Source organism: Xyrauchen texanus, chromosome 6 (assembly GCF_025860055.1).
Source record: "Xyrauchen texanus isolate HMW12.3.18 chromosome 6, RBS_HiC_50CHRs, whole genome shotgun sequence".
NCBI classification, from domain to species: domain Eukaryota; kingdom Metazoa; phylum Chordata; class Actinopteri; order Cypriniformes; family Catostomidae; genus Xyrauchen; species Xyrauchen texanus.
Genome location: NC_068281.1, coordinates 3,659,994 through 3,678,363, shown reverse-complemented (window position 1 = coordinate 3,678,363; position 18,370 = coordinate 3,659,994). Strand labels below are relative to the sequence as shown.

At 39.4% G+C, this 18,370-nt stretch overlaps 1 protein-coding gene across 1 annotated transcript in view; it reads right to left on the bottom strand.

Annotated features, from left to right (window-relative positions):
- Positions 1 to 18,370, bottom strand: part of LOC127644518 (potassium/sodium hyperpolarization-activated cyclic nucleotide-gated channel 2-like) — a 72,742-nt gene that overhangs the window by 20,983 nt on the left and 33,389 nt on the right. Inside the window, exon 4 of the mRNA XM_052127712.1 lies at positions 14,492 to 14,710. Within this exon, the coding sequence (XP_051983672.1) occupies positions 14,492 to 14,710 (219 nt within the window). The remainder of the gene's footprint in view (positions 1 to 14,491; positions 14,711 to 18,370) is intronic.

Below are 18,370 nucleotides of genomic sequence, written 5' to 3'. Positions count from 1 at the left end.
AAATAACATGATATTTTTATAGTACATTATCTTAACCCTAACCAATAAAACTGTAGTATATTTGTTTTGGTGCTGTAAAACCGATAAAAATAAATGAAATCAAATTAAGTACATGATTTGGCAATTAATTAATTTAATCAATCACAATTAGTTGCATATATCAATATTTGCTGGAGAAGGCACCCAGTTAAAGATCATTTAATATATGATAATCAAAATAATAAAAATATAACATATAATAATAATAATTCAGATAATTGACAGACATTATTGTGGCACTTGCATTGATTAAATGACACAAAAAGTGCCATGATTAAGGCGTAATTAAATGTGTTAATTGTTTGGCACATTTTTATATAATTATGAATAAGCAAAGAATAAATGTGATAAATTGTCAGCCTTCGTTATTATAATAAAAAGACAATAAGAGCAAAAGTTCACTAGAACGTTGTGGGTGGTTGCCATGTGTGTTGCTATGGAGTTGCTAAGGTGTTCTGAGCGACTGCTATGGCAATTCTATGCGTCACCATGGTATAGTAATGGTATTAGATTGAAAGAGCATGGTGCTTTGATAATACTAGAGGTAGACCGATATATCTGTTTTACCGATTAATCAGGTGTCGATAGTTGCTTACTGGAACTATGGGTTATCTGCAAAAATCTGCTGACAGATTTTTCATTATTTCATCATTTCAAAATAAGAGTCCCCTGTTTGTTTTTGGGCTTGTTTAACCCCAAGTTATGTATTCATTATATTATATATATTCATTTTGGACTCATTGTGTGTGTCCGTCATAGTGCAGAAAGTAAAGGTAACATTTTTGACATTCTATAAATCTATTTTAAAAACGATTGACTAATTAATCAGTTATCGGCCTTTCCTACCACCTCAGTCATCGGTATGTGCAAAATCAACTATCAGTCGACCTCTGGATAAAACCATGGTACTGAATGTTTACCATGCTCACATACCCTAGTACATACATAGTACCACAAGCTACTTCAAAGAATACCATGGTATTACTATGGTACATTACCCCAAACATAACCAATAAAACTGCAGTATTTTCTTTATTAGAACTATAAATAGATACAAATAAATTATCAAATATATTACATGATACGCCAATTAATTTACCAACTTAATCACAATAAATAACATTTATAAGTACATGCTGAAAAAGTCCCCCCAAAATAAATAATATAATATAAAATAAATAATATAATACATAAGACATTTCATTATTGTGGCAGACTTAGACAATACAAAAATGGGCAGAATTTAGGTAAATTGTACATGGTACATTACCCTAACCTATAAAACTATAGTATATTTTATGGTAATACCATTGTATTTTGTGTAATGAAGAGGAGATGCTTTAGAATGCTTTACTTGAACATTAGAGTAACCTGAGTGCAGTGTGTGATTTGTTTGCTACTTTCTGGTTGTCCAGTCATGGAGTGCACGACAGAAATGTGCAGACGAACAGAAGCAGGAGGACAGCAGCAGTCACAAAGACTCAGTCTGCTGCTGTAGATTTAGACCATGTCTTACGGCAAGCCCATTTATAAATATACACAGCACACACAAACTCTTTCCATCTCTCGCTGCAGTATTCCAAAACACTGCACAAAGAGATTTAAAAGCCTTTTAGTGCGGGATCGAGGGTTTCAGACTGTTTGGTAAAGTGCATTTTAGGTCAACATACCAAAAATAAAATTGCAGATAGGAGAGAGCAGAGAATTGTTTGGAATTGTGAACAATTCAGAGGCAGTTTAATCTGCCGGTTTGCATCAGCTGCTGTTCCTGATGAGTCTGTGAATGGACAACTGCCCTTCCAAACCAGGACACACAATAATGTTCCACTCATGCTTCATTACAGTGTGTGTGTGTGTGTGTGTGTGTGTGTGTGTGTGTGTGTGTGTGTGTGTGTGTGTGTGTGTGTGCTGTCTATATAGTATAACTGATAGAGGCATACAATGTCAGCTCTAAATAGTAGTTTAAAGGAATAGACCACCCAAAAATAAAAATTCTCTCATCATTTACTCACCTTCATGCCATTCCATAATCCTATGATTTACTTTCTTCTGCATAACACAAGCTTTTTTGAAGAATGTATAAGGTGTTTGATCCATGCAATGCAAATCAAAGGGGTTAAAGGTTTTAAGCTCCAAAAAAATAAATAAAAAGGCAGCAAAAAAGGAATCCATTCGATTTATAATCCATGGCTGGCAGTAATGCCCAGCAGACTAATATTCTGGGAGACCAGTGTTTACTTGAAAAGGGAAGTTGTAGTCCAGGGAAGACTGGAAGACTGTCAGGAAAGTCTGCACAGGGGTTGGAAGGCTAGTTACCTTACCCACAGGTGACACCCTAACTAACTACGAGCACTATACAAGAAAAACAGCCCAGTGGTCCTCCGAGAGGTGGGATGGAAGATGGACTAATTAGGGTGGACTCTACGGACAGGACTAGAATGACCATGGATAAATGAGCAAAGGATGCTTAGGAGATGCAGCTACGGGTGGACGAGCGTAATGAAAGGAAGAATGAAACGTGGCAGGAACAGCCAGACACAACCTTGCAATGCAGCAGCAGGCCAGACAAGAAGGATATAGAGCCCAGTTGAGCACCATAGCGCTACTGAATCCACCATTGTGGAGGGTCACCAAGAAGACCATTACCACCAGTAGGACAAGTCATACTCGCAAGGTGAGCCGCAGAAGGATACTGTTAATCCACAAGAGACGGAAGACAAGACAACGAAAAGAAACCAGGGATAAGGAAACTAATTAATTGGCCAAGATCTGGTGATAATGAAGCCTGGAGCCAACTAGACCAAGACCTGTGCTCCACATTGGAGAATGCACTCAGCGGAAAGATGGGTGATTGGGGGACCCCGTGCATTAACTGCACTGATTTTTGGTATAAATCACCTCAGTATCACCAAAGCAAATTTGAGAAAATTAGTCACTCAGATCTCGTTTTAAATTTGTGTTGTTATACCAGTCACAGGCAAAGATATCTGTCATTTATCTAAGAGATTTGTAATCAACTGCCCAATGTAAATAATTTCCAAAATAATCAGACTTTGTTCTTTCTTGCAAATAAGTACTGTGGCAGTACCATGGTTCTTTGATATAGGCTGTATAGTTACAGAATGACTGTTTTGGAGGAGTTTTGGGCACTTGCCAGCTGGTCAGGCAGGGAGACCAGCTGGCTAACCATCTAAACCAGTAAAAGACCAGCCAAGCTGGGGCTTAGATGTCTTTTACTGGTTTAGATGGATGGCCTGCTGGTCTACCAGCCTGACCAGCTAAACCATCAGGGTGACTAGCTAAACCTAGCTAAACCAGATAAGACAACTAGCATGACAACACAAGCATTGTGTTCCACATTATATCTCCATTGCCATTTATTCAGAGCTAGAACCGGCCACTTAGACCAGAGGAGACCTCTATGAGTGACATGTAAAGCAACAACCACAGTTCGTGTATTCCATGTGACATTTGGGGGCTGGTAAATTTGAAATAAAACAGAGAGAACTCATAGAACATAGCGAATACAGGTGAGGTCAAGTATATTTTGTTTTCTTGCTACTAAGGCCACGTCCTTTTTCAGTTTCCAAACCAGGGGCAGTTCTAAGACCAGTGGTTATCCAGAGCTCAGCCCAGACCTCTGTGGATACATATGGGCCATACTATGACGAAATATTGTACTGTAATACACTTTACAATAAAAGTTTTAATCAGTGAGGTGTCATATATCTAGTAAATCTTTAAATATTACTGAAACTAAAACATCATCTCAGCCTCAGATACACTCTACATCAGAAGTTGTGTGCTTTTAACACTGTGGACTGTAAAACATGATTAAAGAAAAAATTCCCTTTCGGTTTTCCTTAGTTCGACACACATTGTATACAATTGATAGTTTTGAAGCCTATTATTGATTCATCAGGTGTTTTAAGTCAATTTAGAAGATAAATGGGCTAAAATAGGATAAATTTGAAAATATAAGAAAGAAAACTGTGACGTCCAATGCATTGTGCCTTAACGTTTGCAAATTCATAATCTTAATTAAAATATTTGGTACTTGCATCAAGGGGGTACATCAAGCTTGTGGACTGGTGGTAGTGTAGTGGGCTAAAGCACTGAACTGGTAATCAGAAGGTTGCTGGTTTGATCCCCACAGCCACCACCATTGTGTCCTTGAGCAAGACACTTAACTCCAGGTTGCTCTGGGGGGATTGTCCCTGTAATAAGTGCACTGTAAGTTGCTTTGGATAAAAGCATCTGCCAAATGCATAAATATAAATGTAAGCTTGCATTGGTCCGATGGTAGGAACATTTCTTCTTAAGGAATTTATGTACAGGTCCGGGGCATAATTAACTTTTGTTTTTTCATAGAATTAAATCAGACAAAATGAACATGATGGCCATGGTTCTCAGCAGGAAACCGATGGAGTGCGTACTCCAGGTAGAGAAGGAGGTACTGCCCCAAGTGAAGTTCAAGTAGTACCTTGGGGTCTTGTTCACGAGTGAGGGGACAATGGAGCGGGAGGTTGGCTGGAGAATCGGGGCAGCGGGGGGGTATTGCACTCGCTCTATCACACCGTTGTCACAAAAAGAGATTTTTGTTCCTACCCTCACCTATGGTCATGAAGGCTGGGTCATGACCGAAAGAACTAGGTCGCGAGTACAAGCGGCCGAAATGGGCTTCTTCAGAAGGGTGGCAGGCTTCTCCCTTAGAGATAGGGCGAGGAGCTCAGTCATCCGTGAGGAGCTCGGAGTAGAGCCGCTGCTCCTTTGCGTCGAAAGGAGTCAGTTGAGGTGGTTTGGGCATATGGTAAGGATGCCCCCTGGCCGCCTCCCTAGGGAGGTGTTTCAGGCACGTCCAGCTGGGAGGAGGCCTCGGGGAAGACCCAGGATTAGGTGGAGAGATTACATCTCCAAACTGGCCTGGGAATGCCTCGGGGTCCCCCAGTCAGAGCTGGTTAATGTGGCTCGGGATAGGGAAGTTTGGGGCCCCCTGCTGGAGCAGCTGCCCCCGTGACCCGACTTCGGATAAGCAGTTGAAGATGGATGGATGGATGGAAAATTAACATGTTAAAAAGACAGCCCTAATATATATATATACACACATACATACTGTACCTAAAGATACTTTTACATCACTACGGTAAAAAAACAAGAAACAAAATGCAGGATTTTGTTTCTTGTTTATTTACCGTAGTTATTTTTCTACGCACCTGCTTTATCCAGTGTGCTTTGTTTTTTGTCCATCTAACATCACTACAAGATGACAAAAACTTTCGGGCCTTTACTGAAAACATTCCCACCCCTGACTGCACCCATGTTCCCAACATCATTGTTATTCAAAGTTTGCGGTTACGGAGTGCGTTTTCACAAGGAAAGCTGGTGTCGAGATAGCAAATCAGAATTGATTTTCTACCTGTTCTAATCTGTCCAGCTCTGTCAATCTCTTTTAGTATCCAGACTGTTTCCTGCCTGCCAGATTTAGTACACAATCAACACACTCTTATACCAGTGATATAAACGAGAAAAGCTAGCAAACACACACACACACAATCCATTCTGAGTGGCCACTGCAGCCACGACATTGTTGAACTGAATATTTGGTATCTTGCAGCTATGATGCAAATCAAACAGAATCGTTCATTGTAACATATGTGGAATCGCTTTAAATGTATGTGCCACACTTCTTCTTCAGGCAATGTGTGTGTGTGTGTGTGTGTGTGTGTGTGTGTGTGTGTGTGTGTGTGTGTGTGTGTGTGTGTGTGTGTGTGTGTTGTTTAGATATCATGAGAATTCAAACGACTCTCTGGGGCAAATTCATGTAACTATCACATTTCATTGCAGCATTTCAGCACAAAACTGCTGCAAAACAAAACAAAACATAAACATGAGATTTTTACGCAAAAGAAGTAGACCTAAAGGGAATGTTATAATCGTCAATTTTCATAATTAGTCAATCGCAGCAGCTATAACCATAAACTCAATAATTTTGCAGCCTTAATGTGTACATGGGATGACCCTTTTTCCTTTTTTTTTTTTTAAAAACATGCCCGGTGTCACGATTCACTGTTGTCTGGCCTGTGTTTCTCCCCTGTCATCTGTTCCCGGACTACACTTCCCATAATTCCCTGCTCTCATCTCTGCCAGCTGTCCCTCATTGTCCTCACCTGTGTTTCATTCCGGAGGAAAAGGATAATGACTAAATGAAACACAGGTGAGGACAATGAGGGACAGCTGGCAGAGATGAGAGCAGGGAATTATGGGAAGTGTAGTCCGGGAACAGATGACAGGGGAGAAACACAGGCCAGACAACAGTGAATCGTGACACCAGGGGCAAAGACACAGACATAAAGGTCTAATAGCTGATGATCATCATTAAAACTCTCTCATAGAGAACTAACTGTTGACTCTATCATAAACTAATGATCAATTCTCAGAAGACTCTATAGTTTGAGCAAGAGGCTTCCAGAGGGACCTGAATCATTCATATACTTTCGTCATTTTGGAGTACATGTCTGCATACATTTTTTTCTGCTTGAGAGCAGAATTTTTCCCAGTCGGATGAGTCATGCCTTCTGTGATTCAGATCAGGTATGAGTTTCAGGTGACAAACAGCACAGACAGTCTGACTGCAATGGAGCGAATCTCACCGAAACATGTCCAGGTTATATTTCACGGCAAAATCAAAAGAACACAAGAATTTATAGGGGCATTGTATCGAAATCAATAGTAGGACTGTGTATTGATCCAGATTTCCAGATTCAATTCAAATGCAATTCACAAGCTCTTGGTTTGAAAGCTAATAACCATTTCTTCAATAATCTATTTTTGGGTAAACAGTCCCTTTAAAACTGAAGCAGGGATTCAAGATGAGGATTTTTCAAATTGAGTGCAGCACAATGCGCAGAGAAACAGGTCACTCGTCCGTGACCCCTACAGGTCTATCCATCCCCCACACCCTATTCCTCTCTGCCTGTCTTTTCTTTCTCCCTCCCTCATGAGTTAATTACAGCACTCTCAAGGACACACAGGTCACAGTGGGCGTACACACACACCTATGTCAACTTTACGAGGACACTGGCAGGACAGTAATCTGCTGCCTCATCAATTTTACCTTGTCCAGGGAGACATTGCAATATTACACACACACACATAAATGGTGTACACAACCACTAGAACACACCTTGTCTGCCCTCCACTTAGGAAACACACCCGCCTCAAATTACTGGCTAACCAGGGTGAGGGGGCAATCCCCCCCTTTTCAAAGCAACCAATCACAGAGCTCCGTTGCATTTGGCTAAGGGTTCTGCATGGTAACAGAGCAGACAAGCGATTGGCTGAGCTCACCGGCACAGAAACGATGATAGTCACGCCAGGTCTAATCTACTGTTATAAACACGACATGCAGAAATATGCCAGCCACGACCAAGTCAGCAGCACTGCGGTAGGTAGTACATTAGCTGATTCTGTAACTTTGGACTCTTCGGCTAATAGAGAGCTTGCAATGAAAACAAACACAGAGATTGTAAGGCAAACACATATCTGTCACATTAGCAGTCATTATCCAATCAAAGCAACAGCATGTGAAATGTTGCTGACACAGTGCAAAAACAAACAAACCATAACAGCTGCGCAAATAGTAGTTAGCAGGAACAATAGTGACTTTAAATGAATTAGTGTAGGAGTCAAGTCAAGTCAAGTCATTTTATTTGTATAGCACATTTAACCGAACAACAGTTGACCCAAAGTGCTTCACAGGTTAAAACAGGAAAGGCAAAAACAATATGCCTTGACAAATTCATAAAAATGAGTACAGGACTCCTTAAATACATTAAAAAAAAAAAAAAAAAAAAATCAAAAAGAATTAAAGGCAAGAGAATAAAAGTGTGTTTTCAGATTTGTCTTGAAACTACCAATTGTATTACAGGACTTAATATGAAGTGGGAGGGAGTTCCAGAGTTTAGGAGCTATTACAGAAAAAGCTCTGTCCCCTCTGGTTTTAAGACGTGTCTTGGGGATAGCAAGTAGCTGTTGGGTTGTAGACCTGAGTGGTCTGACGGCAGAGTAAGTAGTCAAAAGCTCAGAAATATACAAAGGGGCTTGACCTTGTAGAGCTTTAAAAACGAAAAGTAAAATTTTAAAATCAATTCTCAATTTCACTGGTAACCAGTGGAGCTCAGCTAAAACTGGGGTTATGTGCTCATACTTTTTAGTGCCCGTGAGAAGTCTTGCAGCCGCATTCTGGACTAACTGAAGTCTATTTAAATTATGTTTGGTTAGACCTGTATACAGAGAATTACAGTAGTCTAAGCGTGAGGAAACAAAAGCATGAATGAGTGTTTCAAGATCTTTCTTGGATAAAAAATGCTTCAGCTTAGCTACTGTTCTAAGCTGATAGAAACTACCTTTGACAACAGAGCTAACTTGTTTATTCAAATTAAGAGAACTTTCAAAAATGACACCTAGATTTCTGACCATATTCTGCAAATTTGATGAACAAGGGCCAAGGGCATTACTCCAGTGTTTTGAAGTGGGGGACGATCCAAACAAAATCATCTCTGTTTTCTTAGTATTCAACTGAAGGAAATTTTCTGCCATCCATGATTTAATGTCTTCCAAACAGTTAAAAATAGTATCGATATCTGAAGTACAACCAGGGGAAATGGGTAAATACAGTAATGTATCATCAGCATAGCAATGGTATCTTAAGTTGTGCTTTTCAAGGATTGAGCCAAGGGGCAGCATGTATAGGGAAAATAACAGGGGACCAAGAACTGATCCTTGAGGGACACCATATTTAATATCCACTGGAGGGGATGATTTAGCACCCAGTTTAACAGAGAATGTTCTCTCTGTCAGGTATGATTTAAACCAGCGTAAGACAGGGCCCTGTAGTCCGACACTATTTTCCAGGCGATCAGTAAGAATACCATGATCAATAGTGTCGAAGGCAGCGGTAAGGTCAAGGAGGATAAGTGATGCACTTGATCCAGAGTCAATGGTAAGAATGTCATTATAAACTTTAAGTAATGCGGATTCTGTACTATGTAGAGCTCTGAAACCAGATTGGAATTTATCCTGTATGTTAAAATTAGTCAAGAAAGAAGAAATCTGCTTGAAAACTGCTTTTTCCAGGATTTTAGAAATAAACGATAATTTAGAAATAGGTCTGAAATTTCCAGGATCATTAGGGTCAAGATTGTTTTTTTCAATAGTGGTTGTACCACTGCATGCTTAAAACCAGATGGAACAACACCAGTGTGTAATGAACAGTTTACTATAGCTAACACAATTGGAGAAAGGACATCAAAGACCTCCTTAAAGAGACGAAAGGGAATAATATCAGAAGGGCAGCAAGAAGGCTTAAGGTGAGAAACAATCTCAGACAACTCAGGGAAAGACAGAGGAGTGAAATACTGGAGAAAGTTGGTAGGACTGTAAGATGTAACTGAGATGCAACCCTGGGCTGTGACATCATAAGGTGAAACAATCGGTGTTTGGACACAAAAATATAAGTATATAGTAAGATTAAAGACTGAGAATGGATAGTTACAGCATGTCCCTTTCTGAAATTCTTACGTGGACAATAGTAACTGGGTTTACTCTTTTTGCTCGTAGTTCGTACACCATGCTAGTCAAAGCGGAGACCATTTAGCAGAGATGGGCCACTTCTATTAAAAAGAATGGAAGAAATTGGAATGCCCAACGGCAGGCAACGGTCAACAAACAAAATGCAGCCTCATCACCGATTTCCCCATTCAAGTATATAGGAGCTGCACTGTCATGACGCTTGTTTACATAGAGAAATAGCTGCCCAAACTAGCCAAGAGCATACCAAAGATGGCCGCCGAGTGGACTTACCTTGAAAAAGAGACTTTGTTGAAAGGATCCGGAAATTAATTTGGACTGTTCCAATTCATTTTGTTTTTATACATTCTTGAAATGGCCTATAGTTGAACTCTAGATACTGTAATAAAACCATGTTACATTTTGTGGTTACTATGGGAATGCAAAACGTATTGCGAGGGTATGCAAACTATTGTGAGGGAATGCATGCATATTGCAAATGTGGGCTGGGTCAAGTGCAATTTAATTCTGAGGTTCTTCTCCGGTTATTGCAGATTCTGCATCATGTAATATAGTCCATTCCCTGTCAAGCACAGGCGATATAAACAAAAACAGCACACCCATAAGAAGTTGGTGTAAATGGACTGTATGCAATGGATTAGAATAAAATAAATATGGACATACATACACTTTATATGCTTAGAACATGTTACTATCAGGATTTATAAGCCATGCAAGTATTATTGCTGACACACAAATCATGACTAGTATTAATAGTGATTGACATGCACTTCACTTCTACCTATCGATTTTGATCAATTAAAATAAAAAAATTAAACAAAAAATATTTCTAAATTCAGATTGCACTTCAAACTAAACAAAAATATAATCAAAATAAGGAAATGGTAAAAAAAAAAATGATATACCAAATCTAAATATTTTATTCTCTCCAACTTCTTTCACCTGCACCTTTTGCATTGACATAAAAATCATTCCTCAACAACAGGTGGCAAAATACCAAATAAGATCATAAATGCAATAGTAAATATAAACAATAACGATAATTTAAATAAAATCAAGAAAAAAAAAACAGCCGTTTGTCAGGGACATAATTTCATACCTCCACTTTATTTTCAGAGTTGGACATGAACTTTATTACCCCCTGCTGGTGGAATTACCAAACTGCAAAATGCAGGAGGTGAGTTTGGACTTAGCGCTGAAAACAGACCTGCTTTTGAAACATCTTAGCGCAATTACCTATTTCTCAGGAACAAACAGCAATTTGCACTATTTTGCCACTTAATTTACATCCAATACATTCTCAGTTTGTGTGCATACACCCAAAGATAGCACAAAAGGATGGTGGATTAGCAGTTAAGGCTTTGGGATACTGAACGAAAGGTAGGGGTTCAACACCAGATACCACTGTTGGGCCCATGAGCAAGGCCCTTCACCCTATCTGCTCCAGGGGCACTGTTTCATGACTGACCCTGCGCTCTGACCCCAGCTTAGTTGGGATATGCGAAAACAACTGCATTTCATTGGCTCTGTACCCATACTCTGCACAATGGCATGAGAAATTGCAACCTACCCTGATACGTTCATAACAGAGCAGTATTTGCATATTTTAACCATAAAAATCAAACACATATCTATTGCATTGGCAGTAATAATCCAATCAAATGTACAGCATTTGGAAAGTTGCTGACACAGAGCAACAGCATCAAACAAACCGTGACAGCTGAGCAAACATTAGCCGTACTGGGCCTGGAACAACAGAGACTTTAAATGGATTTAGGAGTGCTTTTTCAATGGGTTCTTTGTAAGTATTGTTTAAGTTAAAAGACTCTCTACTGCAATTGTATTTAAATTGGATTATCTTGATCGAATATTTTGGGTTAGGCAATAGAGCTCATATTCTGAGTTCCTGTAGCTCAACAGGTACAGCATGGTGCTAACAACTCCAAAACCATAGGTTTGATTCCCAGGGAATCCACATAATAATGAAATATAAAGGGCCCACTAAATATTTGATATAATCTAAAATTGAAATACAATTGATTTTTACAAATAGAGTGTGTTTACATGCACAACCTTGCAATGATCATGCTTAAAAGCCATGTGTAAGGTCATGTAAACAACTTGGTTTCTTTTATCGAGGTAAAGTCATAAAGCTGCACTATCTCCGAGTCATCACAGGCAAAGCAGGTAACAGCAGTGCCAAATCACATCTCCCATAAAATGTTCCTATGCAAGTTTCTTGCAATTTTAGGTTTCAACCACAGATGTCGCCAGAGAGCCCAAAGTTCAGTAGTGCAGCTTTAAACGGATTAAACATATATCAATCAGCACACTTTTGTCACTTTTCCACTGCACGTTACGATACGGTTCGACTCAATTCTACTCACTTTACTTTTCTGAGCTTGCATTTCCACTGCTGTTTAGTGCCACCTCAACGTGGGTCGGCTTATAGACTGATCGTCATAGTTGCGCCGCCTCTACTGCCGTGACATCATCTTAAACATGACACAAACATTACTGACCTTAAACAATAACACGACTGCTAGCTGTTAGCTACTAGCTCATTGTGCTGCATAAAGCAGTTGTTGCATAGTGATTTTACACAAGTGTAACAGTTAAATTGGCCTGGTTGTTTTAGAAGCTTTCCAGTAGCTGGTCAACTAAATAAAGTGAAGCTTTCAAGCAGAGTATAGAGTTAAGTGATTGTTTACAATTTGACGCCAAAATCAGAGAATAACTCATCTAACACGTTATCTTGCGTTGTCATGTTTTTATTAGGCTGAGTGAGGCATGATCTTTGTATTAATGCTTATTAGATATTGATCGGAAATTCTTGTTGCCGCTCCTGGAAAACACTGCTCGTAGATGCACCAGTAAACTGTCAAGGATCAGTTTCCCCACATCATTTACAATCTATAATTGCTAGCGTAAAGGGAAAGCTGACTCTAGATCAGTGGCTGTGGCCAAATTCATCTTAAAACGTTAATCTCTTGAGTCGCTGTAGACATGGAGATTGCCTTTATTTCTGAAAGAATTGAACATTTTAAAACAAATATAAAATAATGTAGTGCAAATCTTACATTAATACATATTTATTAGACTAAAGTAGCATTAAGTGTATCCGCATTTGTAACATTACGATTTAATTGCATTCATTTACATTTATGCATTAGGCAGACGCTTTAATCCACAGTGACTTACAGTGCACTTATTACAGGGAGAATCCCCCCCGGAGCAACCTGGAGTTAAGTGCCTTGCTCAAGGACACAATGGTGGTGGCTGTGGCGATCGAACCAGCAACCTTCTGATTACAATTATGCGCTTTAGCAGACTACGCCACCACCACTACGCATCCTTTCATGTTTAAATCAATAAGCATCCTATCAAACATGAAACAAACCAACATGAAGATGACTGAAAAGAAATTCATCATCGTTCCTAGAGCTTTTGAAGAAGACTCTCTCCACTGGATTTTATCTTAACTTTCAAAACTTGAATTCACCTGCATGACAGATGCGGGACCCCTTTTAATGGTGAATGCAGGTCCTAACAGTTCCGTTCGGTTATTTTTATTTTGTATTTTATTTTGCTGGGTTAGTAAAGAGTTTTTACTACCCCTTATTTAATTGGCTGTTATGCCAATCAAATAAATCGTGCATATTTGTTTGCTGTAGCCTAATAAAGAGTGGTGGTAGTGTAGTGGGCTAAAGCACATATCTGGTAATCAGAAGGTTGCTGGTTCGTTCCCCACAGACACCACCATTGTGTCCTTGAGCAAGGCACTTAACTCCAGGTTGCTCCGGGGGGATTGTCCCTGTAATAAGTGCACTGTAAGTCGCTTTGGATAAAAGCATCTGCCAAATGCATAAATGTAAATGTAAATGTTTAATAATGATGTCAGATTTATTTTATGCATTTTATAATAATCAGATGACAGCTGGGACAAGTTTATCTTCTTCTTGCCCGAAGTAAGGCGTCATCTTGCCTTTGAACATGCAAAACTATTTTAACATTCTCAAAGGGTATACAGAATAAACAAAAATAAACAAATTAATAAGAAAAATTGCTACTGCATATTGATCTCAGAAATGGGTGAGCAGTTGATTCCATAGAGTATGTTGCGATTTCTATGAATTAGTGATTGGACCGCAGAACAATAGAGAAGCGCAATGCGTGTGTGTATGCGGGGGCGCAGTCTCGCGCCGTTCTTGAATAGCTGCCTCTACCAGCATGCAGAACTGACTAGAGCGAAGCATAATGAACTTGAAAGATGTCTGAGGAAGTATACTTGTGAATTGAGCCAGAATGTGTGAAATAACAAACAAAAACCGTGTCAGAACATAAAAGAAATAGAACAGATTTATAAATGATAAATGGTCTGCAATTATATAGCGCCTTTTTAACCTTAGCGGTATTCAAAGTGCTTTACACTGTGACTCATTCACCCATTCGCACACACACATTCACACACATTCACACACCAATGATGGCAGAGCTGCCATGCAAGGCTCTAGCCTGCCATTGGGAGCAACTTGGAGTTCAGTGTCTTGCCTGAGGACACTTCGGCATGTGGAGTCACGTGGGCCGGGAATCGAACCACCAACCCTGTGATTAGTGGCCAACCCGCTCTACCACCTGAGCCCTACAAGCAAAGGTGCCGGACCATTGCAGCCCACCTTAAACCCTGGGGGGATATTGTAGCCTTACCCTGCAGTGCGATCACCCTCCGCCTATGGTCTTGGTTAAATGGAAGTAAATGTAAAAGATAACTCAAAACAATCATTTATACTCAAGTGAAGTGGTAATTATTCCAAAAATCTACTTAAGTACAGTAACAAAGTATTTCTACAGACGTGACTCTTACCTTTTCCTGGTACTGGCGTCGCGAGGAGTCCAGTGATTGGATGAGGGCCGTAGCGTGTCCGATGAAGACGGCGTAGCAGGTGGCACCAACAATCATGCTGAGCATCGTCAACCAGATATCAGAGAGACTCTCCGGAGCCTGACGGCCGTAACCAATACACAACATGTGACTCATCGCTTTAAACACGGCAAACGAGTACAACTCACTCCACGTGTCATTCTGTAGAGAGAGAAAGAGACAGAGAAAGACAAATGAACAACATAAACAACACGTAATTGCATCGTACAACACCTGGGACCCATTTGAGAGCTAATCATTCATATGTTGATTCCTGCAAAAATAGTAAACACAGCAGAAGTCATTCTAACGTTTATAATCTGGATTGATTGGTATATTTGTTACATATTTCATATTGTGTATGCAATTCATATTATGACTGAACTGTCCCAACTCTCCAGCTTTCTAAAGTCTTGTACAGAGATTAAGCTGCAGTACGGCGGTCTGTCAGAGCGTCTCCGGCGATGACACAGATCAGCGTGTGGTTGGGGTCGGTCAACAGTCTCAAACAAGTAGCCATTAAATGTGCCCTTTTTAAAAATGCGTCTGCAGTCTGACTTGTGCTGACATCCGGCTAATTCCCAAGGCAAGATTAATTACTGTTGCTGTCCTCTGCCAAACTGCTCAAACTCGTGAGCTGAAAAGAGAAAACTGAAACTGGCACCCTGTCGTGAATCCAGAAGTCTCAAAATTCATGGATGGATTGATCACTTTATATACTGTATATCTGCATCTTATAGAATTTATTTAGATTAAGATCAAAATTTTTGACATTTTCTAAGGGCATGCATGGAATGGTGGACTACTCATACTATTTTTGCAGTAGAAAGTATGAAGTATTTGCACCTTGCACAGTATGCAAATGTTTTTTGTATGCAGAATACCTGGATGACCTACAGTACTACACTGACATGGTACACTGTATTGTGATTATTATTGTATTATTAATTGAGATGATACCTGAACATTACTCACTGAATTACATTTATGCATTTGGCAGACGCTTTTATCCAAAGCCACTTACAGGGACAATCCCCCCCGGAGCAACCTGGAGTTAAGTTCCTTGCTCAAGGACACAATGGTGGTGGCTGTGGGGATCGAACCAGCAACCTTCTGATTACCAGTTATGAGCTTTAGCCCACTATGCCACCACCACTCCATTAAATAGGCAGTGTAGTATATCATGTGACAACAACAATGTGGCACACTCCTGTTCATAGTTGAATACGGCATACTGTTTAGCATACTATTTAAAAAACGTAGACGGCAATAAGGCCTATATTGTATGTACTGCACAGTATGCAATGAGCAATGCACTGCTTTGGAGTGGTTGTGGCGTAGCTGACTAAAGCACATAACTGGTAATCAGAAGGTTGCTGGTTCGATCCCCACAGCCACCACCATTGTGCCCTTGAGCAAGACACTTAACTCCAGGTTGCTCCGGGGGGGATTGTCCCTGTAATAATTTCACTGTAAGTCGCTTTGGATAAAAGCGTCTGCCAAATGCATAAACGTAAATGTAAATGCTAAAACAAACCCTGAGTGGGTTTTTTTCTCTTCCAAGACATCATGGTGGGATGGAACACAGAAGGAAAGAAGAAAAAGGCAGATAAATGATGAAAAAATTTAAAATAAGTAAAGAGAAAGGTGAAGTCAGAGAGAGAGAGAGCAGGCCGATGTAAAAACACTGGAGTGAACGGAGCTGAATTATACATGAGTCAAGAGCACTTAGCCTGGAAAACAGAAGCAGAGTGTCCATGCTGGAGGTCTGGACACACACACACGATTATATTTGCAGACACTTAAATAGAAACTGTGGATAGAGTAAAACTAATTCTATAGCGTCAATGACATGCAAACTTGCATTTACATTGGCTATACTTGAAATGCAATCCTAGCATACAGCTTACTGTGCATTATATACTTCATACTACCAATATATTTTTAAAGTATGCGAAACGTTATGCCATTGCAACGATTCATGTTTCCAACAGCAGTATGCTACATTGTTGTGAAACTACATTGTTGTTCTCATTAAGTTACATGCTTAATTCAGCGAATGACATTCAGTTATTTCGGAAATAACATTTTATGTTAAATTGTCTCAACGTTTTGCAGTCCAATCAAATATTGAATCAAAAAACATTAAAAAAGTGGTCCAAGATGAACATTACTTCTGGTTCGTTCATCAAGCTGAAAATGGATGGCCAAGTAGAGCACGTTGCATTGTGGTATACAGTATTCTTTGCAGTGTGCTCTGGTTGTATACTGCACATTTTGACATGGTATATGTACGTAGTAGGTCATCCAATATTTTGTGCATAAACACAACTCTATCTATACTATGCAATTACTGCATATGGAGTGGTGGTGGCGTAGTGGCTAAAGCACAGGGCTATTAATCAGAAGGTTGCTGGTTCGAATCCCAGGGCCACCACCATTGTGTCCTTGAGCAAGGCACTTAACTCCAGGTTGCTCCGGGGGGGATTGTCCCTGTAATAAGTGCACTGTAAGTCGCTTTGGATAAAAGCGTCTGCCAAATGCATAAATGTAAAAGTACTGCAAATATAGTATAGGTAGTATGCTATTCCAGACACATCCATATTCATACAGGTTATACAATGTTAAATCAAGCAACTTTTAGAAACATCCCCAGCTGAAATTTGTGATTTTGTTAATATTCTTTCTGAAGAAAACATAAACATAAATGATGATGAAAGCCAAAATATGAAATGCTGTGAATCAATATTTAGCAAGTAATCCATTATTTAGTAGAAATTGAAATAGGTTCGAAATTGCAAAGTTCACCTCATGATTTTGGATCAAAACTACAGGTCAAATAAATAACATTAGAAAGATGGCATTTTTACACTGAGATAGGCAAGTCTGTTACTAAAATTAGTTGACTCCAGCAACCCGTGTTGCATTCTATGCGAATGGGGTGTGTCCAAAAATTGGACAAAAGTATTGACTAACTGAAGAGCTATGCGTGTCGTTTATTCTGTACAAAAGTGTCTTTTTTGGTTCTCAAATCAATCATTGTTTTTATGTTAATAAATAAAGGTGAATTTCTAGTTTCAACATTATTTGTACTTCAGCCCTTTGTATTGTTGGAGAAGAAAAACTAGCTTCATACCATCTGACCTACATTTGGTTTTCAACCATTGAAAATCTGTTAAATTGAAGCATTCGTGCATGGAGCCACATTGAGAGCCTTATATCTCTAGAATTTAACCATATAGAGCCTTAAAAATGAAGATATTAAAAGTAAAGTTTGTTCTGAATCAGATTATAAAAGGGTATTTAGATATCTTTAATAATTCTGGAGTTATAGGCCCCCCAAATTGGGAAAAACAACACACAAACAAATGATGATATAGACCCCATTGGCTTATAATGCAACAAGGGGTGCTGAAGTCAACTGATTTTTAGTCATAGCCCTACATATCTCTGTGTAAAATAAAATAATGATGCTGACACCTTTCTAAGGTTATTTTTGGACCTGTAGTTCTGCTCCAAACTCATGAAAATTGTCATTTTGACTCCAAAACATTGATTCATGGCCTTTAATATGTTGGCTTTCGTCATCATTTATGTATTTATGCATTATGTACATTTATGTATTTCTTTCACCAAGTTTTGAGCTGGGGATCTGGTTGGCATGGAATGACCTAACTACCTAACCCTAACCTTGTTGGGACTTTCCATACCCTATTCCTAAAATACAAATTTTTGGCATTTTTAGATATGAACTAACACACTGATATGTGTAGTCATCCTAAGGTAGGCGTCTCCTACTGGGCCTATCGTGATACATAACAA